Here is a 25,670-nt window from a genome sequence, read left to right as displayed (position 1 = left end):
TTCTAAAGCAGAAGATTGGTAAGGACTAGGCAATGGGAGTTAAGGGATTAGCCCAGGGTCACATAGCTAGGAAGTGTCTGAGGCCAGATTTGAATCCAGATCCTCCTGACTCCTGGATCTCTATTCACTGATCCACCTAGCTGCCCCTCCATGGCTAAGTTCTCTACTGTGCACACATTTGCACAGGGCATATAAGCAAACATTTCTAGATATACTAGACTTTTATATATACTAAGACCCTGACTTTGTGTTCTGGAACTCAAGTTATCACAGTATTCCTCTCTCACAATTCCTTCAACATTTGGACTCTTCCTACCACATCCAACTCCAGGAATTTGGGGGCATTTCCAAATGTTTTTAATTAAAACAAAGAATTGAAACAAGATCAGTCAAAGATCAATGGAGAGGCACTTGATAGTCATGAGCAGGCTTCAATACATTACAAATAAATGTGTGTGGTCAGTAGAAAGAACACTAGATTTGGAGTCAGCAGAACTAGTGTATTTCCCAGTTCTAGTAGGTATCATGTGTATTGCATTTGGGTAAGTGGCATAAAGATTTTCAAAGAAATGCACAAATGACAAAGTTGTAATCATGTGGCAAGAATAAGAGATAAATTATTGATAGCTCTATCAGTATCCCTGTAATGTCAAAAGAAATTGAGATGGGCTCCTTAGCATAGTTGTGGACCTCTTGTGACTAACATGTGGAGACACAAAAAAAGAGTAGCACAGAATGGGTAAGTATGCATGGTTTGTGATCTGCATTATTGTAGAGGATGATTTATTCCTGAGATTACAGATCCATTTGAATATTTTAAGATTTAATTGAATCATGGAGGGGAAAATGACTTTGCCTCCATATAAAAAGTGCTCAGTTTTTAGGGTTAGCCTTCCAACATCCCACTCCTCTACTCCCTCCCTGAAACCATAGCCTTTTATTGTAGCCCTGAAGAATACATACAGAATTCTGGCACATGGATTATGGTCTTTTCCCACTCTGCTTTAAAACCTGATTCTTTTCTTCATCACCTACTATTTTTATGCCTGGCATAAAACCATTGAGTAATGAATGTCCAACAGTCTAGTTCATTCTCTTCCAGTCAGAGAAAGGAGAGAGAAGTCTTCTAATTATGTGTTTCTGCAGTCCAATCTTTACCTGGAGTAAATCAAAGATGGAGTGGAGAAAATGGCTGGTCATTGTGGCATAGGAAAATTAGGAGTCAATCTTAGCCCTTCCCTTACTAGCTATTTGAACTTGAGCAAATTCACCCTTTTGAATTTAGGTCTCTTCATCTGTAAAATGGGAATAAAAATGCCTGTTTTATAGGCTTGTTATGAGGCTCAATTGAGATAAAATACCTTATAGGTTTAACATATATATAAGTGTAAGAGGTGGCATTAATGATAATTATTCTTATTATCTTGCTCCCTCTTCATGGAATTCATCCATTCTGCAGCTTCCTCAGCTCCTACATCAACCTGAAGGCCCCATTCTCCCAATTAAGACTGAATCTCCTTCCCCAAGTTCCATACATATATTAGAAATGTTAAACTAATGGAAATATTAATCTTAGTTCTTTTTCCCAAAGGGACGAATCCCTCAATCTTTTTTTACCTTTTGATTCCATCTTCCTGATCTGGCCTGATTTTCTTCTTCAGAGCCAGGCAAGAGACAGGATAAAGGCTTGGTTCTGAAGCAGTGAGATGGAGAAGCAGGTAATAGTTGAAGCCCAGGGGAACAAGCCCCATTTCCCCTTCCTATTAGAAACCAAAATGGGGGAGTAGAAGACAGGTGTTGAGATACTGATATCATTCGGAAAACCACTCACATTTCAGTGGGGACCCACAAGCCTTCCATAATTGTAAAAAGCACTATCTCCCTCTCCATTAAGTGGAGGATGAACTACTTTCTCCTTCAGTCAAGGAGCCCCAAACAGCAGGATTATTTGGTTTGCGTGAGGGTTTCCAAACCTTCCCTCCCTCCATTTCTCTCCCCCTCCCTTCCTTGCTCATTTCCCTAATTTACCCACTATCATCACTTTTTAAAAAGCAACGTCTGACCTACTTGGATTCGTTAGCATTATCTTCCTATTCTCCTCCCCCATTCCCAGTAGACTCCCTCACAAGGTTGGGCAGGCTGCACCAGAGGTAGGGAGGAGAATTCTGCTCTTAAACTGCATCATAAGGGAACTCCTCTTTCACCTTTCCTGATCCCGCACCAGAGAAGGAGGAGAAGCAGATTCCCACCAGGGCCCAACAGAGACCCACTTTCCTAGACAGGAGTCCTGGAGTCCCGGGACTAACAGTGTCGGGGGCTCCATCTCAAGGGTAGAGACCCCTCCCTTATCTGGAGTGGCTGTTGGTCTGTAGTGGAGGAAAAGATGTTAATTCACCCTATCCTATCCCCTGGGTAACCAAACCGGGGAAAGCTCCACTGATGGGGGCCAGAATGTCCCCAGGGAAACGCCAGTCTGAGATAAACTAGGTTCCGGCCCCTCCCCCGAACCTTCCCCCCCAGCCCCGCCCCCTGCGCCCCCGGATCTGTAGGAGCTGCAGAAGCATCAGTTACAGTGAGCAGTAAACGAGGAGACAGCTGCAGCAGCAGCCAGAGACTCCTGCTCCATCTCCATCTTCTCCATCTCCATCTCCATCTCCATCTCCAGCTCCAACTCCAGTTCCAGGCCGGTTCTGACACCACGGACAGCGGCCGGGCTTCAGTACCACGGACAGCGCGCCACCCCACCCTCGCATTCCCCAGAGGGCGGCGGAGCTGAGAGCTAGCCTAGGGGGAGCAAGGTAAGCTATGCGGGCGGGATGCCCCAGCTCCCGCTCCCCATGGCGCTGCTCCTCTGCTTTGGCCTCCTTGGGCTGTTTCCAGGTAAGGACGTTGAGCCGGCCAGAGACAACCGAGGGGGCGGGAGTGAAGAAGAGCCATATGCTCTTGGGAGGATCGGGATTCTGGGGAATTGAGGAGTGTTGGGGAAGGGGAGGGCCCCAGGGAACGTAGCGGGTGAGAAGAGAGACGTCTCAGGAGCAAAAATGAGATGGAGTCGTATCTCGAAGCTCTCTTCAAAACCTAATATTCTTGGGATTAGGACCATGGGAGGAAGGGAAGGGTGGAAGGAGGTGGGGGGGGGGGGGAGGGGGGCAGGGAAGGAGAGGACGGGCTCGCTACGGGAGTGAAGAGAGGAGCCTGAGATTTAGGGAGAGGGAAGGAATCCTGCACCTGATGTGATCTGACTAGTTATTTAAACCGCACAGGCAGCTCTCAAATTGGGTCATCATACAGAGACGAGAGGAAGAAGGGAGGGGATCTCCACCCTCTTAGTGGGAGACAGAAGATAGGTGGGAGATAGAAGAGGAGGGACTGTGGAGGTGTGGGAAAGGGGTGAGAAACACTGCTGTATCTCAATGTGCCGAGAGTACAGAAACAAATAAATGAGCATGTATGTGTGATTCTGAGAGGGAGCAGGAACTTGGGGGGGGGGGGCGGATTGTGAGGGCTGAGGCTGGTGGATGACTGAAAGTACATTTAACCAGAGAAGGAAATGTGGCAACTGAGATATCTAGGTGATAGCCAGACGAACATGCAATCTCGTATTGTATTGTGCCCTTAAGAAGTGTCTGAACCTGGATCGAAGAGGTCCTCTTGAATGTATTAGGCATGTGACCAGATGCTGAGAGGTATGGAGAGCAAAGGCACACAGGCATCACAGAACACACAAAGACAGAAACACACACACACACACAAAGTAAACTTGGATAAATAAATATTTCGTATTGGCCAACATAGAAGCAGAGAATACACACACACACACACACACACACACACACACACACACACACACACACATGCATTTGTTATCTGAACAAATTGCTGGATTCTGAGGGATAGAGGGTGAGAGGGATGGGACAATCTGCTTTTGGCTCTCATTCCTGAGAAGTTGTGACTGACTTCTACCGATGAAAGGGAAATCTCTGTCACATGTCCAAGGTCTAAATTCACCCTTTGAGAATAAGGGAAGATTTACATGGGTCCTTGAGGAGTAGACCCTGCCATGGGGTCTTTCAGTCTGAGAGACACTCTTTTGTGTCTCAGTTCAGGGACCCCCCCCCCCCTTTAGGGGAGGAGTCTCTGTTTTCTTCTATGGATTTTCCTACATGTTAAAATTTGTCTTTGTTATATGCTGAATAACAATTCTCAAAAATACAAATAAACAAAGATTCCAATTAAAATAAGAATTAAACAATTTGCATTTTGTTAAAAGAAAAATATAACCTATAAAATAACAATAAACTTATTCAGCCTGCATCTGCTTCCAAGCTCTTTTCCATTTTCATATGCATAAAGTTTGTTGCTTTTAAAAATAGTATAATCCTTGTTTATGGAATGATCTCCTGTTTCTTTCACCCAAAATCACTTTTGTATGTTTTTTCATATTTCTTTTTTCTTTATAACAACAAAATAGGTAACATTTCTGTAGTGCTTTTAAGTTTCCAAAGCAATTGTTCATGACAGCCTGATGAAGCAGGCTATGCAAATATTACCTCCATATTAGAGATGAAGAAACTGAGGCAATGAGAGGCTAAGTGACTTGTCTACAGGAATACATCTAATAAGTGTGAGAGTCAGGATACTTGCCATCATTTATTTATTTATTTATTTATTTGATTGGTTGCTTGTATTTTTTGTTTTTGTTTTTATCAGACCTGTGTTTTTCCTACCGTTACCAAATGATGCTTTCTCTGCAACTTAGAGCCCTAAGGAGTTGCCTGAGATATTATAGGTTAAATGATTTGCTCAGAAAGTGTCAAAAGCTGAACTTGAATCCAGGTCAGCAATTTTATTCACTATAGCATATCGCCTCTCATTTTTATGACCATATCAATCAATCAAAAGGCATTTATCAAATGTCTACTATATACTAGGCACATGTAATCCATAATGATATATTCTATGGCATCATTGACATATCACAATATTTTTGATGTTGTCATGTTTAATTTTTTATAATGAACTATAAAACTATCAACAAATATGAACAGTTTCATATAGAAAGGTAGGAAAATGAAGAATGTCTTTGAAACTGTGAATCTATAACATTTAGCTTGTTTTTTAACAAGTCAATATTAATATCAAATTAAATTAAAATTTTAATAAACTCAAATCTAATTAAAATATATATTAAATTTACCAGCATTGCCTGTTGATCTGTGTTCACTTCTGAACTTCCTTCTGTTCTCTTCTATTTTTTAAAAAAATATTTAGAATATTTTTTATGGTTACAAGATTCATGTTCTTTCCCTTCCCTCTTCCCTCTCCAATTCCACATATGACATACATATGTCATTGTTTAAGACCTATTTCCATATTATTCTCTTCTATTTTTAATCTTTCATTAATCTTTTCTTTTGAATCACTTTCTCCTCAACTATTACCTTCCTAATTAAAATCCTCCTTTGTAATAAAAGAATAATCATGCAAAGGAAATTTGTGCTATAATGGTTATAACTGGAAAGTATGTCTCATCTCCAATCCATCACCAAGATATGGATACTTTATCATCAGATATACTTAGCCCTTCCTTGTTTATGAGTACATTTGTTCTATTTTTTGTTATTACAAATAAAACAAATATATATGCATGGATAATAGATATGTTTAAAATAGGTCTTTTTTTCAGTTGAGATCTGTACTCAGATTATTGAACTCTTGGAGACAGCATGGCAGAGTGAATAAAGGGCTAGCCTTAAAATTAGAAAGACTTGTTTTCAAGTCCTGCTTCTAAAACACATTGTCAGGGGCCCACTGGACAGAGCGTGGGCCTAGAGTCAGGAAGACATCTTCTTGAGTTCAAATTTGGCCTCAGAGACTTAATAGCTGTGTGATCCTGGGCAAGTCACTTAATCTTGTTTGCCTCAGTTTTTCTCATCTATAAAATGAACTTTAGAAGGAAATGGCAAACTTCTTTGCCAAGAAAACCCTAAAAGGAGTCACAAAGAGTCATATATGAGAGAAATTGATTCAACAACAAAAATCACGTTGTCCATGTGACCCTAGGCAAAACCACCTGACTTTTTAGTGCTCCAGGTAGCTTCCTAACACTCTGAGTTAGTTTGCCAATTTGCATGGGGGAAAAGCAATTTGCTTTTCAGTGAAATCATAGGTCTAAAACACACCCACCCATCCAAACACTCTCCACCAAAAAAAAAAAAAATCTTTGCTATAGTCCTAGTACTGAGATCAAAGAATGAAATCAGTTTTATAAGCATACGTTTCCACATTGTTCTCCAAAGAGATGTCATCAATGTATAATTCTACCTACGTGAGAATAAAATGCCTGTATTCACAGCTCCATAAACATTGATTTTTATTTTAACTATTTTTACTAATTCAGTTGGTGTGAAGTGGTACCTCAAAGTTGTTTTAATTTGTAGTTGTCTGGTTATGAAAGAAATAATTTAGTCATGTTTACAAGTATGTTTCCTCCTTCAAAAACTAACCATTTGCATACTAGTCATTTATCCAGTATGACATGGGTATTTTATTAAATTTGCACCCATTTCTTGTGGACACGAAAAGTTTTTTTTAATTACATATACATTTCACACTTTTTCAGGAAGAGAGAAGGGGGAGGACTGAGGAGGGTATGGTTGTGGCTCGAAGTCCTAGATGGTCTGCCTAGTATCTTGGCATTCTTCTATCTGTTGCCCTGAAGGGAATGAATACATTTAACTAGTTATTCTTGCCTCCTTATGGCCCTCTTGCCTACCCTGTCCCAGGGGTCCTGGCCACAGACACAGAGGAACGGTTGGTGGAACATCTTCTGGACCCTGCCCGCTACAACAAGCTCATTCGCCCAGCTACCAATGGCTCAGAGCTGGTGACAGTACAGCTTACAGTATCTCTAGCCCAGCTCATTAGTGTGGTAAGTTAGGGCTAGTCTCAGCCCCCTGACCCTTCAGTTTCACTTTTGTACTGCTGGATTCCCTAGCAGGATGGATTCTCATTTGGTAAAATCCAACCTACTGATAACGATTTGTCCATGGATATGCAGACACCTTTGATATATGCCTCCTTTCTGAGGGGTAGAATTGCAGTAGCTCATCTGCAAATTTCAGGACATCTGCATATGGGCTTTTTGTACCTAAACTGCATAGAGCCTTTTGATGTTAGAGCCTCATGGGGGGAGAAGAGGAGCTCCAAAGGCTCAGACCAGGGGCTGAGGGTCCCTTAGGTAGGAGCGAGAAATAAAATTCCAGAGAGATAAGGATCTTTTGGGGTCAGAAGGACGGCAGAGCTGATTACTACTGCAGCAAAATTTATTGAATAGGGGAAGGATATATATAAAAGAAAAAACAGGAATGAAGGAGCAGGGGGAGGGAGTGTGAGTACATCTGGGATTCAGCAAGTTCATGGTTAAATGGGTACCAAAAATATCCTGTCTCGAGATTATTTTTCTGGCCATCTGTGGCACTTCCTAAGATATATAGTCTACTGGGGTAGGGGAGATATTCACATTCTAATCTTTGTCCGTAGACCTAGAATATTATTTCCAAAGTTTGGACCTTTGCCTAATTTCTTAGGCCCCAAATTTGGTTAGTCTCTGTCATGTTAAGTTTGTATTGGTCTGATCAGTACATTGACTCTGACACAGTGATGTCATTTTGGTCCTCTGAGTATGAAGGACAACAACTACCCAGCCAACTTGGGTTCTTGAAGATGGCAGGTCTTCTTTCCTTGGTCCTCAGGCATATATGTGTTTATTTGAGAGGGGTATGGAAGAAATGGGGCTAGAATATTCATAGGACTGCTTCTGTTTTAGCATGAGCGGGAGCAGATCATGACCACCAATGTCTGGCTGACCCAGGTGAGTGACCCAATACTTTCTTCTATTTCCATTTGGTCTTTCCTTCTATAGTCACTTTCTTCTTGCCCTACTTCTCTAATCACTATCAAAATTTCCTTCACCCTTCATTTGTTGTTATTCAGTAGGTCGTCAGTATTGCCTGACTTTCTGGGCTCCTGTTTAGGGTTTTCTTAAGATACTGGAGTGGTTTGCCATTTCCCTCTTCAGCTCATTTGACAAATAAGGAAACTGAGGCAAACAGGGTTAAAAGACTAGTTCATGATCACATAGCTACTAAGTGTCTGAGGCCACATTTGACTTCAGGACCCTTGCTCTGTGCCCTCTGGCACCACCTAGCTGCTCCTCTCCCCTCATACCTCCATGAAATACTTTCTGCAACTCTCTAATTGAGTTATCATATGATGGGATATAATTATTTGTCTGAATCATTTACTGTGGACTTCATGGGGGCAGGGACTTTGTCTTCACTCAACTTTATATTCCTTCCAGTACCTGCACAGTGCTTTGTACACTTTTAAATAATGAATGATTGAACTTCCTTCAAGTCTGTCCTATGGCTTCAAGACCTCTTTTATCTCATGACTACCTCTCCTCTCTTCCATATCCCTAGTTTATGTCACAGCTGATAGGAAGAGAATAGTCCATTGAAATGGGATATGGATTTTGAACATCTTTATTGAGGCAGATATAGTCAGTCAATAAACATATATTAAATGCCTATTATGAAGTACTGGGCTGTGTTGGGAGAGACAAAGACAACAATCCCTGTTCTCAAGGAGTTCATTGATGGAGACAACATGCAAGCAACTATGTACAAAGAACATACAGACAAAAAATATCAATAGAAAGAAGGCACTACCATTAAGGGGGATTGGGGACAGCTAGGTGGCTCAGTAGATATAGCCAGACATGGAGACAGGAGGACCTAGGTTCCAATCTGGCTTCAGTGCCTCCCTAGCTGTGTGACCCTGGGCAAATCACTTAACCTCAATTACCTAGCCTTTGCTGCTCCTCTGCCTTGAAATGGTACTTAATACTGATTCTAAGACAGAAAGGTGTTTTTTTTTTTTAAAAAGAGGGATAGGGAAAGCCAGGAGATGAAGATGGAGAGGGAAGAGTATTTCAGACATGGGGAATAGCCCATTAAAATGCCCGGAGTTTGGAAAGTCAGTGTCTTGTACAAGGAATAGCAAGGAAACTGAGTCCACAGTATGGTCTGTCACTGGACTGTAGAGTAAATGGTATAATGTATAAGAATGGAAAGGAAGGGGCAAGATTGTGAGGGGCTTTTAATGACAAAGATTTTATATTTGCCCTGGAGGTGAGAGAGCCACTGGAATTTATTGAATAGATGGGTGACTTAGGCAGATCTTCACTTTAGGAAAATTGACAGCTGAGTGGGGGATAGATTGGAGCTGGGAAAGATGAGACAGAGACCCACCACTAGGCTACTGCAATGGTCCAGTCATGAGGCGATATGAGTCTGTGCCAGGGTGGTGCAATGTTAGAAGGGGGTATATAAAAAATGTAACAAAGGTAAAATTGACAGGTCTTGTCAAGAGAATGGATATGGGGGATATGAGAAAATGAGGAATTAAGGACACCTACCTGTGAGCTTGAGTGAATGGAATTATCCCTCAATAGTAATATAATAATGTAATAGTAAAAGAACAATGCCCTCAATAGTAATAAGTCCATGAGGGAAGAGAGTTTGAGGGGAAAAATGACTTTGGACATGTTGAATTTTATGTCTTAGGGATATCCAGTATTTGATGTCTAATAGGCATTTGGAGATGTAAATCTAGAGATGAAGGCTAGACAAGAAGATCTGGAAATTATCAGCAGAGAGGTGATAATTGAATCCATGGAAGCTAATGAAATCACCAAGTGAAATAGTAGACAGAGAAAAGAGAAGAGGACAACACCCTGGGGCACCTCAACTTTTAGTGGGCATGTCTTGAATGAATATCTAGCAAAGAAGATTAAGAAGGAATGGTCAGACAAGAAGAAGAACTAGGATAGGATATTATTTAAAAAACCTAGAGAGACTTAGTCTGCAGAGAGGTTAAGAAGGATGAGGACTGAGAAAGGCTATTGGATTTAGCACTTAAGGAATCATTGGTGACTGGAGACATTTTGGTCGAATGACAAGATCTCAACCCAATTTTGTAGAAAGTTAAAAATAGAATTAGAAGAAAGTGAAGATGCCTATTGTAGATGGCCTTCTCAAGGAGGTTAATCATAAAAGGGAAAGGAGGTATGGGTCTATTGCTTGTGGGGATGGGTAGATGGATGGATCAAGGGAGGGTTTTCTGAGGATTTAGCATATTTGTAGGCAGGAGAGAGGCAGCCAGAAGATAAGGAGAGGTTGGATAGAAGAGAGAAGGTGGGGATAACAGAGGGGGAAATCTGCTGGAGAAGGTGGGTTTGAATGGGATCATCTGTTCTTTTAGAATGTTTTGCCTTGGTAAGTAGAAGGGCTACTTTTTTTGTGTGAGATGGAGAAGGAGATAGTGATTGGCAAAAAGCAGAAGGCATTTGCCCTCCCTTCTTTCTGTTCCACATTACTTGTGAGCTTGTAGCTCCTTGCCCAATCCTTTCTATTGTCCGAATGGCCCCTTTCTCCGGGGTCACTTCTCTAGCATCTCTCCCCAGGAATGGGAAGATTATCGGCTCACCTGGAAACCAGAAGAGTTCGACAATATGAAGAAAGTGCGACTCCCTTCCAAACACATTTGGCTTCCAGATGTTGTTCTCTACAACAAGTATGTAGCCCTAAAGCAAATGGGGAGGGGAAGGAGGATACTCTGGGAAGTCCCTGGTGGAAGGGTCATTTGGGTTAGAAATTAAAAAAAAAATAGTTTAAGGTAGAAAAAGGAAGATAAGAGTGACCAGCACATAGATGGTGAGACAAGCAGACACAAATGAGATAATTTGGGTTGCTGTTCTGATCTCTATAGCCAATAATGATTTCTTGTGATTCATAGACTGATAAAGCTGGAAGGAATCTTACAAGTCATAGAGTTTAACACCCTCCCTTCCCTTACCCCTCCTTTTGCAAACAAATAAATGAAAAAACTGGAATTAGTAGTAGAAGCAAAAGTAGAGTTCAGTCTCCTAAACTCCCAATCTTGGGGGTGTGGTTGGAGAGAAACTTAAAAAAAAAAAAAGATTGATTGCCATCTGCTACTAGGCTTTTTTCCTTGTAGACAGGGTTTCATCAGGAGGCAGGTATGTACATCAAAGGTCCTTTAGAGATCCCTTCTTCTCTCACCAAGGAATCTCACCTATACTCATGGGCAAGATCACTTTTCTCCAAAGAGTTCATCCTTCCCTATCTCAGAAACTGACTGAAACCCCATGGCTGGGATTATAAAATCTAGATTTCATGGCACCTCATTTTTCATCTCAAATTTTAATCTCCTTTGCTTATGTCTATCAAGTTTCTTCTACTTCAGTCTAAGAAATGCCAGCACCTTTCCATCACCACCTACCCTTCACCCTCTTTCACTTTTGAAAGTTCCCACAGGCCATTTCCCCTACTTTAAATAAGCCCCATTTGCCTTTTACTCTTGTGTACACTTAGGTATTACCCCACCCCTCCCCACACAATCAGCCACAATTTTCTTAATCTTGTTTCCCTTCAGGAAACCTTTCTAGACTGATAACTGGCCTGGGTTCTCCTTTCCTTCCATTTCCCTATTCTTTCCTATTCCTTCAAACGATGTTTTAAGAGAGCCATTTGGCTGAATCATCTGCTCTTGTTTCTGTCTACATCTGTATGATGGAGGATGGGTGTGGTGATGGTGTCATATTTCCTACAAGACCAGAGATTCCTACAGCCCCAACTGAATTTCCTCCCTCTAGATGTCCAATTTAGCAGCCCAGGACAAGGTGGGTCCCTAAAGAAAATAGACCCGACTGATTTCCCCTCCTTTTGCCCCCTCCCCCTTTAGTGCTGATGGGGTTTATGAAGTCTCCTTCTACTCAAACGCTGTGGTCTCCTATGATGGTAGCATCTTCTGGCTTCCACCCGCTATCTACAAGAGTGCCTGCAAGATTGAGGTCAAGCATTTTCCCTTTGACCAGCAGAATTGCACCATGAAGTTCCGTTCCTGGACTTATGATCGAACAGAGATTGACTTGGTCCTGAAGAGTGAAGTTGCCAACTTGGATGATTTTACACCCAGCGGGGAATGGGACATCGTAGCTTTGCCTGGCCGGCGGAACGAGAATCCTGATGACTCCACTTACGTGGACATTACCTACGATTTCATCATCCGCCGCAAACCTCTCTTCTATACCATCAACCTCATCATCCCCTGCATTCTCATCACCTCCTTGGCCATCCTGGTCTTCTACCTGCCCTCAGATTGTGGGGAGAAGATGACGCTTTGCATCTCAGTCCTGCTGGCTCTCACCGTCTTCCTCCTGCTCATCTCCAAGATCGTCCCACCCACCTCGCTGGACGTGCCGCTGGTCGGCAAGTACCTCATGTTCACCATGGTCTTGGTGACTTTCTCCATCGTCACCAGTGTCTGCGTCCTCAACGTGCACCACCGCTCCCCCACCACCCACACCATGGCCCCCTGGGTCAAGGTCGTGTTTCTGGAGAAGCTGCCCACCGTCCTCTTCATGAAGCAGCCGCGCCACAACTGTGCCCGCCAGCGGCTGCGCCAACGACGACGGCAGCGCGAGCAGGAAGGTGGCGGCGTTGGCGGAGGAATCTTCTTCCGAGATGCGCCGGGGACCAACTCCTGTACTTGCTTTGTCAACCAGGCCTCGGTCAAGGAGTTCGGTGGAGTTTTTGGGGCCGAGTCAGCCGAGTCGGCTCATGGCTACCGAGGGCGAGCGGGCCCTGTTGGGCCGTGCGGCTGTGGGCTCAAGGAGGCAGCGGACGGTGTGCGCTTCATCGCCGATCACATGAGGAGCGAGGATGATGATCAAAGCGTGAGTGTGCGAAAACCGGAAGAGAGGCTGGGGGGCGGGGCGGGGCGATAGAAGAGGGACAGAGTGGTGCGGCCTGGAAGGTGGCCTAAAGACTTAGTGTGTAAATTGTTTGGTCAGCCAAACATCACTTAGCGCTCATAAGAGACAGCATGGGATTTACTGGACGACTGAACTTATATATATATTTTAAACCTCCCCTTCCCCTTTAGAATCAACACCGTGTATCAGAACCAAGGCAGAAGAATGGTAAGGGCTGGGTAACGAGTTTAGGTGACTTGCCCAGGGTCACACAACTAGGAGAAGGGCCTGAGGACAGATGTACTTACATTTAAAAAAAAAAGAAAGAAAAGAAATTATTCCTGCCTTTTTTCTTTTTTCTCCCTGTCTTAGTGACAACTCTAGGACAGAAGGGCTGGGGCTAGGCAAACAAGGTTAAATGGCTTGCCCAGGGGCACAGCTCAGATGTGTCTAAGAGCAGATTTGAACCTAGATCCTCCCAACTCCAGGCCTGGCACTCAATTCACTGTGCCTCCTCGATGTCCCAAACTCATAGAGTATTCAAGCTGAAGGAGACTTTGGAGGTCACTTAATCCAGCCCAGCCATCTGACTGCATTTGGACTCAGAGAGATGAAATGATTTGTCAGAGGTCATCCAACTCCCCCCCATCATGTTCCTCAGCATTAATTGAATTTGTAGCTTTTCAAACTCTTCTTGTATTGCTAAAAGTAGGATGGGGATTCTGTACTTCCTCTGCTCTCCTATATAACAATATATATATATATATATATATAATAGATATATATAACATGTTATTATAATACTGTTATAAAAAAGAGAGCCTTGGAAGGGACGCTGGTAGAAATATCTCAAAGTTTATCCCCCTAGGAAAGCCCCAGTCCTGATTCTCCTAGAAAAAGGCATCTCCCCAAATTAATATCCCTCTTCTAGTCAGCCAGCTACCAGGGAAGCCAGTCTTTTGAAATATTCATGGCAGGGACCTTGAGGGAGAGAGCCAGGATTTTGGTTGCTGGTCAGGCAACACGTTCTCTCTCCTTGTGCCTGCCCTTCATCTCTCACGGAGTTTGTACTCTTCTGGAATTTTCTTCTGCAAAGGGCTCAATTGGAGGATCTCCGGGAGGTAGATTCAGTTTTGCTGATGCAATTACTTGGAGAACCTTCATCTCAAACTCTCCAGCATTGTCTGCCCTTTCAGCCTGATCTCTTAGCTTCATCTTTTAAAGCTTAAAGAATTTGGAGCTGGAAGGAAAAGATCATCTAGTCTACCTTCTTCCCCCTTTTAAAAATCCTTACTTTCTGCCTTAGAATCAATACTGTTTATTGGTTTCAAGGCAGAAAAGCAATAAATGCTAGGCAATGGGAATTAAGTGTCTTGCTCACGCAGGTAGAAAGTGTCAGAGGCCAGACTTAAATCTAAGGACTCCACTCTCCCTCATCTCTAGACTTGGCTCTTAAACCACTGAACTACCTAGCTGAGCTCTACCTCACCTTTTCATTTTTAAACAAGGAAACTAAGACCAAGAGAGAGGAAATGACTTGACCAAAGTCATCTAGGAAGGAAGTATTACAGCCAGGATTCAAACCAAGGGGCTTTTAAAAAAATCAGGGCTCTTTCCACTATGCCACATGTCCATTACCTTGATATGGGACAGCCCATCTGGATCACAGCCTCCTCTTCTCAGATCCATGCTGGTGCCTTGCTGATTCAGCTGATTCAGCTTCCTGGGAGCCAGAAAGGGGACAAAGTGCCAGAAGCAGCAGCAGCATCTCTTCATGATGTGGAGAGGTCTGGAAGAAGGTGTCCTGTAGGTCTGCCCACCCCCATCCCTTCCTCCCCCATCAGAAGCAGGGGAGCCAGGGGCAGGGAACAGGCTCCTTACTGGTGGGGAGGAGGCAGGAGACAGGACTGATGACCAGTCAGGGGAGGCTGCTCTGCCAAGGAAGAGAGCTCAGTGTCTCCAGGACAGCCTGCAGCTTGTGGCTGACTGAGAGCTTCATGTGGGGTGACAGAGAGACCTTGCTAATGTAATCTGAGACTGAGAGGACAGAACTGGTACCCAAGCAAGCCAAGGAAAGCTGCCATTTTTCTTTCTTTTTTTTTTAAACCCTTACCTTCCTTCTTGGAATCAATACTATGTATTGGTTCCAAAGCAGAAGAATGATAAAGGCTAAGCAATGGGGGTGTTAAGTGACTTGCCCAGGGTCACACAGTTAGGAAGTATCTGAGGCCAGATTTGAACCTAGGACCTCCCATCTCTAGGCCTGGCTCTCAATCCACTGAGCTACCCAGCTGCCCCCCCCCCCCCATTTTTCTTTCTTAGAGAACATGATGTAATAGAAATACTAGACTTGTATTCAGGAAGATGAGTTCAGATCCTGCCTCAGACATTTAAAAATTATTTTGATATTTTATTTTTTCCAATTACACATAAAGATAATTTTTAACATTCATTTTCTAATATTTTGAGCTCCATAATCTCTGTTTCCTCCCCGCTCCTCTTCCCTCCCTGAGGCAGTAAGCAATTTGGATATAGGTTACACATGTGATATCATGTAAAACATATTTCCATATTTTGCCCAAGACATTTATTTAGTAGCCGTTTGACCCAGGCTGAGCAAGTTACAAAACCTCCCCTTACCTCCGATGTCTCATGTAAAATGGGATTAATAATGGTATCCAGGATAAAATGAGGTAACATTTGTTAAGCACCTGCAAACCTGTAAGTGCTATATAAATGGTAGTGGTTACTATTATCCTTGTTGTGGCTTTAAACAGAGGAAGGAGAGACGGGGAATTTGCAGCTAAATGAAAAGATGGTTCACAAGTTCTCCTTTGGAAGGCAAACAAAGGAGTTGGCAGAGTTGGCTTTATCTTGTGCATAAAGACAAGAAATATCGCTTAGTCATTTCATAGCACTGCGCTTATCATGGGTATTTGTATGAAGACACTGTCAAGATAACTGCAACTTACTGAACAGATACCTGCCACCAAAAGAGGAGGCAGAGACATTTTAAAGGCTTGGAGAGGCAGGAGTAGCTGGGCATCACAGTGGTTAGAGAGCCAAGCCCAGAGACAGGAGGTTCTGGGTTCAAATCTGGCCTCAGACACTTCTTAGCTGGGTGACCCTGGGCAAGTCACTTGATCCGCATTGCCCAGCCCATACCACTCTCCTGCCTTGGAAATGATATTTAGTATCAATTCTGAGACAGAAAGGAAGGGTTTGAGAAAAAAAAAGAACTTGAGGCAGTGGGATGTGGCAGATGCGGCAGATAGGGCATTCGACTTAGTCAGGAAGATTTGGGTTACCAGGTGTGTCACTCTGAGCAAGTCACATCACCATCATCACAATAATAATAACAGCAGCAGCAATAATAGTTAACATTTATATGGTATTTATTATGTGCCAGGCACTGTGCTAAGTGCTTTACGATACTTCTCTCATCTGATCTTCACAACAACCCGAGGAGGGTGTCACTATGTTTAACCACCTTTAGATTTCTGAATTTCCTTCTCTGTAAAATGATGGGGTTGGATCTGCTGGCTCCTGAGGTCCCTCCCAGCTCTAAATATTAAGGAGTAAGCATTTTAAAGCACCTACTATGTGCTTACACCTGTGTTATGTGCTTTAATAATATTATCTCATTTGATATTCACAACACCCCTGTGGAGCTATTATCTCCATTTTACAGTTGAGGAAAAGGAGGCAGAGAGAGGTTAAATGACTTGCCTAAGGTCACTCAGCTAGTAGGTGTCTTCACAATTGAATTCAAGTTTTCTTAACTCTAGACCCAACATTCTATTTATTCAGTTACCTACTACCCAGTGAGATACTGAGTCACGTCAATGCAAAGGTGGCCATGGAAGGACAGTTTTTATTCGGTTGGAAAACTGACGCCAGATCAAGAAATCAAAGGGGAAAAGGCATGTAGGTTACAAAAAAGCTCTCTCTTTCTCTGTCTCTCTCTCTCTGCCTCTCTCTCTCTCTCTCTCTCTGCCTCTCTCTCTCTGTCTGTCTCTCTGTCTCTCTGTCTCTCTCTGCCTCTCTCTCTCTGTCTGTCTCTCTCTCTCTCCCTCCCTCCCCCCTCTTTCTCTTTCTCTCTCTCCCTCCCTCTCTCTCTCTCTCTCTCTGCCTCTCTCTCTCTGTCTGTCTCTCTCTCTGCCTCTCTCTTTCTCTCTCTCTCTCTCTCTCTCTGCCTCTCTCTCTCTGTCTGTCTCTCTCTCTCTCCCTCCCTCCCCCCTCTTTCTCTCTCCCTCCCTCTCTCTCTCTCTCTCTGCCTCTCTCTCTCTGTCTGTCTCTCTCTCTGCCTCTCTCTTTCTCTCTCCCTCTCTCTCTCTCTCTGCCTCTCTCTCTCTGTCTGTCTCTCTCTCTCTGCCTCTCTCTCTCTCTCTGCCTCTCTCTCTCTCTGTCTCTCTCTCTGTCTGTCTCTCTTTCTCTCTCTCTCTGTCTCTCTGTCTCTTTCTCTCTGTCTCTCTGCCTCTCTCTCTCTGTCTGTCTCTCTCTCTCTGCCTCTCTCTCTCTCTGCCTCTCTCTCTCTCTCTCTCTCTCTGTCTCTCTCTTTCTCTCTCTCTGCCTCTCTCTCTCTGTCTGTCTCTCTCTCTCTGCCTCTCTCTCTCTGTTTCTCTCTCCATGTATATACTTATATACTCACACACATATATATAATACACATACATATAGTTACATATACATAATTTTTTTGAGAAGAGATCTATTATGCACTAGATATGGCAAACCCTGAGTAATATTTTTAAAAAGTAAGTCTTTGTTGTTGGGTCATTTTTCAGTTGTGTCTGACTCTTATTGCCCCCATTTGGGGTTTTCTTGGCAAAGATACTGAAGTAGTTTGCCATTTCCTTCTCCAGCTCATTTTATAGATGAGAAAACTGAGGCAAACAGGATTAAGTGACTTTCCCAGGGTCACACAGCTAGTAAGTTTCTGAGAATGGATTTGAACTCAGGGAGATGAATCTTCTTTATTCGAGGCCCAGAGCTCTATCCATTGTGCCACCTATATGCTTATCACAAGAAATTAATTTCAGTATATCTCTAATAGAAACCGACTGGTTGTCAATGTAGGAATTTTCCAAAATTAGATGTCTATGAATAGGCAGACTAAGGATTTCTTAGAATAAATTTTTAAAATCAATGGCAAATTAGAGGAAAGAACAAAAATTAGAAGATATGGCAAGAAATCAACTAGCTCCAACATGACCTACTTAATCTATTGATGAGGACTGGATAAAGCAACAGTCATTGATACTATCACTATTTTTGAAAGAAGTTGAATTAATATGAAGCCATTGCCATAATAAGTAGGCCCAAAGTTCCTAGAAACTGTCTTAATGAGCAAATCCTTGAATTCCACAACCACCAGAGAGAGAGGGCAGGCAGAGGCAATGGTACAGGAAAGATGGAGTAATGAGAAAGCTTACCATGAATCCCAAATAAGTCAGATCATCTCAAGAACATTTAAGGATGAAATTGGAAAAAGGATGAGACAAAAATTGAAACGATCTCTCAAGATTTTTTTTTATACAAATAATCTTTTCCACCAATGACAGTATAATCATTACGGGTAAACTTGAGCATCCTAGTCCCAGTGAGCTGTGTGAAGAAGCAGAAGTGGCATTAAAGAAAATAAAGGGAGTAGGAAGGTAGTGCAGTCATTAGAATACTGGGCCTGGAAACCTCATTTTTCTGACCTTTTGGCTGTGTGATCCTGGGCAAGTCACTTACCCCCTTTTGCCAAAACAAACAAACAAACAAAGGCAGGAGGAGCAGCTGGACCAGGTCAAATATACTGTGGAGACACAATTTTGAGGGTTTTGAGGGATTCTCAAAATATTTGGGGAAAAAAGATATTAAATGATTGGAAAAGATCATGGACATTACTACTACCAAAAAGGGTATGTGTGTGTGTGGGGGAATTGTAAGAATAGTGTTTATTGCCAATTCACATCTCTACAAACTCTATAAGAGAAATATTTACAACTGCATCAAGGGCATCTTTGGCAAAAATCTGAGAAGGTAATGCATACATAGGCTTTCATAGAAAATATTGTGCAGGGGACCACATCTCTGCAGTCACAAATTAGCCAAAAGATAGAGGAAATAGAGAAGGAAATGACAACCCAGTCCAGTATCTCTGCCAAGAAACCCCCAAATAGGGTCATGAAGAGTCAGACAAGACAGAAAAATGATGGAACAACAGAGAATATTCGAGGTGGCACCAGGCTTATTATTTGCTTTAGGGCTGAGATAGCAAAATGCACTCTTAAAAGGCTCTTATTCAACAGGGAGCTTCCTATGTATGTTGAGATCATGGAAGACACCTTTAAAAATAGGAGATGATCTTATTTGATTATTCCCTATTGTTAAAACAAGAATACTTTTATATTTATATTTATTTTATATAAATATATATCTTATATTTATATAGTGATTTAAGGTTGGCAAAACACTTTACAGGTATTAACTCATTCTCATATCAACCCTGGGAGGAAGAGACTATTATTATTCCCATTTTACAGATGAGGAAATTGAGGCAGAGAGGTTAAGTGACTTACCCAGGGTCATACAGCTAGTAAACACTTGAAGTTGGAGATGTCAGGTCTTCCTACCTCTAGATTAGACCATCTAAGTGCTTCTTTTTAATATCAAGTAAGTCACAAAGCAGGTAGATAGATGCTTGCAGAAGAGGCTTGCCGTTACCCCAGAGGATGTCCAGGACAGGCTGTATGGATGATCCCTGAGCTGCTGGGAGGCCTGCTGGATGGCCCTGTTTGTGAATGACGTTGTACTTGATACATTATCCGGGCTATTGCATAGCCTCTTAAGTGAGATCCACATCATTGGAGATGCCAGCTTAACTGTTCACGCGAGAAAAGCCAAATGGATGGAGAATGACTATTGCTCAAACTATGACACACACCCATAGATCTGGTCCACAAGGACATACACATTGGACGGACGCTTCTGAAGACAAAATGAACAGGCCCCAGTAGTAAATGACGGGGAGATACCAGGCTGAATTGCATGGGGGAAAATGTATCATTTGGGATGATTGCAAGATTCTCCCTGAAACAAGGATCTTACCTTTTACGAATATTCATATTCTTCAAGTGATGTTATGTAGCTATGAATCATGGGAATATCTCAATTTCAAAACAAGTGAAATCAGCCAGGAGTTTTGGTGGTCTGGTGAAGCCTTTGGACACCATCTCAGAATGATATTTTTGAATGCATAAAACATAGAATTTAGGGGAAGAACATGAATCTTGTAACCATGGAAAAATATTCTAGGGGGAAGCTGGGTAGCTCAGTGGATTGAGAGCCAGGCCTAAAGACCCTGGGCAAGTCACTTGACCCCCATTGCCTAGCCCTTACCACTCTTCTGCCTTGGAACCAACACACAACATTGACTCCAAACTGGAAGGTAAGGGTTAAAAAAAAAAAAGGAAAAATATTCTAAATCAACTAATTAAATAAAAAAACTAAAAAACTCCATAGAATTACAAAAGGAACCCAATTGTGTTGAAATACAGTTATCAAGATTTTACAAATTGACTGAAGGTGAAGCATCTCTGAATTCAGCTATCTCTGGGTTTAGGGGAGACCCCATCATTTGAGGTTCTAGAGTAGAAGCAGGATGATTCCTTGTCCAGGATGTGGGAGAGATTCCTTTTCAGGTATGGGCAAGACATCCTCTATTTAAGGAAGAGCTGGGGAAAGAGGCAGGTCTTGGCCCTCAGACCTCTGTGTGGAGTAAGCCATTGGGGAGCCTGGAGCTCAGGCTATCAGCTCTCTTCATCTCCAGTTATTTCAATGATGCCTATTTGGGAAACCATCAATGAGGAACAGTGAGATGGTGTAGCACATAGAGCTCCAGCCTCTCAGACCATCTCTAGCTCCACAAAATAGGACTTAACTTTTGGAAAATATATAAGCCACGACCCGCCTGCTGACCACTGTGGGTGTCCATTGTGGAGTAAGGGGTGGACTGGTGTCTGGAGATGCAGGCTCTGACCCTGTGACTGATAAAAAGTAAGTCCCTACCTGCCGACGGGCTAGCAGAAAGGGCTCTAAGCTTTCAGGCCAGCAGCATCATCCTTTTTATTATTAGAGGAGCCTGGGCGCCCAGCCTCCCCCGCCAGCAGCTGACCCTTTGCCCTCCCCCTCCCCTTTTCTTTCTTTCCCAGGTGAGTGAAGACTGGAAGTATGTTGCTATGGTGATTGACCGCCTGTTCCTCTGGATCTTTGTTTTTGTCTGTATCTTTGGCACCATTGGCATGTTCCTGCAGCCGCTTTTCCAGAACTACGCGACCAACACGTTCCTCCATCTGGCCCATCCAGCTTCCAGCTCCAAGTGAGATCACTGCCCCTCCCACCCCCAAACCTAGAGCGCCTGGGCCGTCCATGCAGAGGGCCCACAGTGGCCGTGGTGGTGTGGCTGGCTTCCAAGGAGGAGGAGCAAGGAGCTTCCTCCCAGACTGCTTCCTCCTCTTCCTCCTCGACTTGACCTCTGAGCCACTTACGCACTGGGCTGGTTTGTGCCTCTCCTTCAGTCTCCCCAACCTTTGGTGTCTGTGAGGCCTTGAAAGCAGCTAGTGGTAGGGAATGGCAGCTGAGACAGAAGGGAGCAGAGATGGCAGGAGGGGGATGGACTGAAACCAGAACTCTCCTTGGGAGTCCGAAAGGCAAGGAAATGAAGGATTTGAGTGGGAGAGAAGGGGCCTCATTCTCCTTACCAAAATAAACTGTCTCCAGAGGACCTGAAAAGGCAGGGGGAGGGTGCTCTGAAGGGGAGAAAGAAGATGGAAGTGTATGGAAACAAGCAGGCTTTTCTGGTTCTTGGTTAGGTTGACCAAATGATAGGTAGCTTATGAGAGTGGGCCTGGGAGCCATGTTTTCAGAGAGCAAACTTTTTGGCCACAAGGGGTTGCAGACTGGTCAGTGGCTCTCACACACCTCTGTGTGCCCTTAGCCTGATACCCAAAGTTCCTGCTGGACTGATTTTTGACCATCTCCTGCTCCCCAGGTTCCTTTGGGAGACAGTTTCTGGCACTGTCCCTCTTTGTTTTCTGGGCCCTCTCAGGCCTGGGATGACAGAAACACTGGCCCTACCTTCTGGCTTAGAGGATTGTTGCATATCCCTACTTCACCACTTCAGTCATTGTCATATACTTTCCCCTTAAGGTAAAGAGTATGAGGGGATGAGTTGGTGTCAGGATGGATTGATCTTACAAAGGCAATCTGGGGCCATTTCTAGAATTCCAGGATCCCAATAGAACAGTAATGGGAAATGTTGGAGATGTGGCAAAAAGATAGAATTCCGGGATCCTAGGAGTGCTTTAAGCACTGTGACTGCTTCCTCAACTGAAATAGTACAGAAAGTACAAGCGCAGTTCATCTCACAAACTTCTGGGAGACCACATTGAGTCTTTTGACTGAAATAATCAAATTTCTTGGTTCTCTTCGCCTGTGTAGCCCTAGTTTTGCCATGCCGTTGAGGACCTGAGAGCAGAGAACAGGCCAGGAGAGCAGGACCTGTTCATTTCTTCCTCTAGTCCAGCTGCCATCACTCCTATCTAAAGCTGACCTCATTTCTGGTGTAGATGGCTGTGGGTAGTTCTGCTGCCTCCTGGGAGGGGAAGTCTGCTGATTCCAGCACTCTCTTCTCTCTCCCTTTGAACCTGGCCTCCCACTTTGCAGTTGACCCGATTGCTGTCTGCATCTGCTCTGGCCTTTTTATAGCTCAGTTGGGTGGAGGCCAGAATAGCATTGGAAGGCCATTACCCTAGGTAACCCAATACCTTCCCTCCTCCATTTTGGCCCGAAGATAATTTTGGTTTGCATGCTTTAGCCGGGGCTCACTCTGTGGTCTGCAGGGGGCTGGCAACAGTGGCTGTCAGTGCCCCCTGCACCCAGTGAGATGGGCTCTGGCAGCTTCTGTTTCTGGAGGGTTAGAGGTGAAGGGATGAGGCAGAGATCAGAATGGACCGAGAAGAGATCACTGGCCCAGGAAACGCCCTTCCTCCTGCCCCCCCCCCCAACTACCGCTCAAGAAAAAAGGGTTCTGTTGGGAGGACAAGATAAGAGATGAATGACAGGTCACCCACAATTCCCTCTTTCATGAATTAGTCCCAGATTTCCACAGGCCTAGGCTGGCTCCCTTTGCCAGTACCCTACCATTCTATTCGGAGATGCAGGCAAAGCAAAGAAAGACAAAGTCCCAGGGTACATTTCCAAATAGAAATGACCACCGCGGGGCTCCGTCAACAGCACAGCCGGGCTAGGGACAAACTCGGGGCCATGTGATAACAGCGTGGGCGGCCCCTTTCCCCTTCCCTGCGGCAGCTGCCGGACAGACCACACACTGGCCAATCAGCTTTTCCTTTTGCCCGCTCCTCGCCCCACCCTCTCTCCGGAGTGAGGCTGCTAAATCCGCGAGGCCTTGCCCTCTAGCGAATTCATGCTGTCACTGCACCCGCCCGCTGCCCCTGTCTGGCGAGGCCAGAACAAAGCGGGAGCTCTCCGGGCCTGAAAGGACCCAGACTCCCAGCGTTCTCATTTCACCAATGAGGGCAGATGCTAGGAAGGGTGACCGGACCCTCGAAGGGTACCGATTTGTTCGTTTTTGATCAAAGTATCCCTGGTCCCTAGTAAACGTATTGCGTATCGTAGGTGCTTAATAAAACGGTCAAGGCCCATTGGCGGGGTGGGGGATGGGGGGACGGGGAACATCAGCTTGGTAGGTAGAGTAGGCAGACTAGGCGGCCTGGGGGAATTGGAGAGGGGGGCGGGGGCTCCCAGCTCAGGCACTCAAAGCCAGTTTATTGGCTAAGTAAGAAAGTTGGACTAGATGGGAGCCCTTTGCCTTTGTATTCAGAACCCCTCCTTCTGTAGGTCTTAAAGCAGATGAACCCCCTTTCAGGACGGAAATGGTACTTTTCAGTTAGGTCAGCGAAGATTGGAGGTTAGGCAGGCTCAAAGCTCAGCTTTGGAGGCACCTGAGAGGGAGGGCTGGACCCTATGGAACTATTGAACAAGCAAGATTACAAGAGGTCACAGGAGTCAAAATCCCTTTTTTAGGGCTTGCCTAGGTTTCTAGAACTGCTGTCTTCTATCTCTATGCCCTCTTGTTCCTTTTGGAGTTATTTTAATCCTTTCCAAATGACTTTTCTATACCCTGAGATTATCCTGGGGGATGATGGGGGTCAGAACACAGGACCAGAAAGGAAAACTCAAGAGCTGCAGTGACCCCACTCAAACAAAAAAGGAGGGCATCAGTTTAAGGTGGCCTAGCATGGAAGGGCTCTCATTGTTGATGAAGAATAAAAGCTATTAACCGCAGGAAGTAGAAAGGTGTCAGGAATCCTACAGATGGTAGGGGGAGGGGGGGGAACACTAGATAAAGGATGGTTACATATTGCAAGCTGGCTAAGATCCCCTCATCACAATCCTGAGGATCCATGCAGTGGTGCTGAGCCCTGCTTTAAAAAAAGGCAAAAAAAAAATCTCCCAGTCTATTAACTGCCACTGCCTCAGCCCAGCCAAGGAAAGAAATGGGAAACACTGGCTTTACTCAGAAATTTGATCAGTTTTTGGATTAGGCGGCCTGAGGCCCCGTATTGTGTTATGATCCCTTCATAAAAAGGTTGTTTCCTGTGCACATTTATATTCGCGCACACACACACATACACACATGCAGAGTGCCTGAGGGAGTGCAGGCCTGGGGAGCTGGACCTCCTTTATTTTCCACTTTGATGGTCACCCTTGTCTTTCCAGTCTTTAAAACTCACTGTCTCTACCTGTTTCAGTCTGCTACAGGGATTCAAGATTTTGAAGAAGATTCTCCTTCCAAAGGAGTCTCATCTTGGTTTTGACATGTATAATAAAAAACACTACTCAGAGTTGTGATCAAATTTTTCCTCAAGTTTTCAGACAGAGGGCCATAGAATTAGACCAGCTATCACTAATAAACAAAGATTGTGGGAGCCTAAAAGAAGGTTGTTCTCACTCATTTTTATGAGTTTTCAAATTCAGTTTATGGCAATTGGTTCATTCAAGGTGACAGTATTTTCAATTTCATGTCATAGGAAAACTAAAAGGAATGTATTAAAACTGCAGCAGGAGGGACTAAAACAAATCTCAGAAAGTTCTACTGGGGAGGGCCATTCACAATGATGGGTTATGGGAAATTTCAACATAATAGCTGAGATTTACACAATACTTTTAAAGGATTTCCCTTAATTACTGCCCTTTATCTTCCATTATATGTAAATCACAGGATCCAGGAGATGTCCAGGTAGGATGGACACTGGGATGGCATCCCCAGAGTTTCTTCTTTGCAAGAAGTCAGACCTGCTAGAAAACTACAGGTAGCTGGCTCTCTGCCAAGCATCAGGGAAAGGGAAGAGAAGGTGATTGGAGGGTAGGAATGGAGCTGCTCAAAACACTCTTTGGAGGCTACCCTTTCTGTACAACCTGTTGTGGCAGCAGGCTAGCTGGTCAAACTGATCAGTTGTTTCAGGAAATGTCAGGCCTTGTGAAGTTGGCCTTGGAATAATTAATTACTTAACAAAATCTGTGATAGCCTTATCCTCACCCTGCAACTTAAACACTATGAAATGGAGAGAGAAAAGACTTTCTTGCTCCTTTCTCCTTCCCACACATGGAATGGATCACAATGAGGAAGATTATCTGGCTTTTTAATCTTACCCAGCTTCCATATAGGTTGATGCAATACTGATTGTTTTTTAGAGCACACACTTACATGTCCCACAAGCAACTTCATGATGTCAAAGGATCAAGAAATAACAGGTCC

At 43.9% G+C, this 25,670-nt stretch overlaps 1 protein-coding gene across 1 annotated transcript; it reads left to right on the top strand.

The window, feature by feature from the left end:
* Positions 1 to 2,114: 2,114 nt before the first annotated feature.
* On the top strand, positions 2,115 to 24,848 carry CHRNB2 (cholinergic receptor nicotinic beta 2 subunit). The gene is made up of 7 exons (XM_001373116.4): positions 2,115 to 2,150; positions 2,666 to 2,880; positions 6,786 to 6,931; positions 7,829 to 7,873; positions 10,529 to 10,638; positions 11,830 to 12,823; positions 21,043 to 24,848. Exons 2-7 carry the CDS (start codon positions 2,817 to 2,819, stop codon positions 21,211 to 21,213), a joined length of 1,530 nt encoding a protein of 509 aa, XP_001373153.1. The 5' UTR covers positions 2,115 to 2,150; positions 2,666 to 2,816; the 3' UTR covers positions 21,214 to 24,848.
* The last annotated feature ends 822 nt before the right edge of the window (positions 24,849 to 25,670 follow it).

Source organism: Monodelphis domestica, chromosome 2, assembly GCF_027887165.1.
Source record: "Monodelphis domestica isolate mMonDom1 chromosome 2, mMonDom1.pri, whole genome shotgun sequence".
Classification (NCBI taxonomy): Eukaryota; Metazoa; Chordata; class Mammalia; order Didelphimorphia; family Didelphidae; genus Monodelphis; species Monodelphis domestica.
Note: the sequence above shows the minus strand (reverse complement) of the source record. Positions and strands in the feature narration are given on the sequence as shown.

Bases quoted from the DNA above. Each gene is read 5' to 3' on its own strand.
- CHRNB2 (XM_001373116.4), top strand. From the start codon at position 2,817: ATGCCCCAGCTCCCGCTCCCCATGGCGCTGCTCCTCTGCTTTGGCCTC. The intron at 6,932-7,828 runs GTAAGTTAGGGC...CTTCTGTTTTAG, and splicing joins TAGCCCAGCTCATTAGTGTG to CATGAGCGGGAGCAGATCAT. The intron at 12,824-21,042 runs GTGAGTGTGCGA...TTTCTTTCCCAG, and splicing joins GCGAGGATGATGATCAAAGC to GTGAGTGAAGACTGGAAGTA.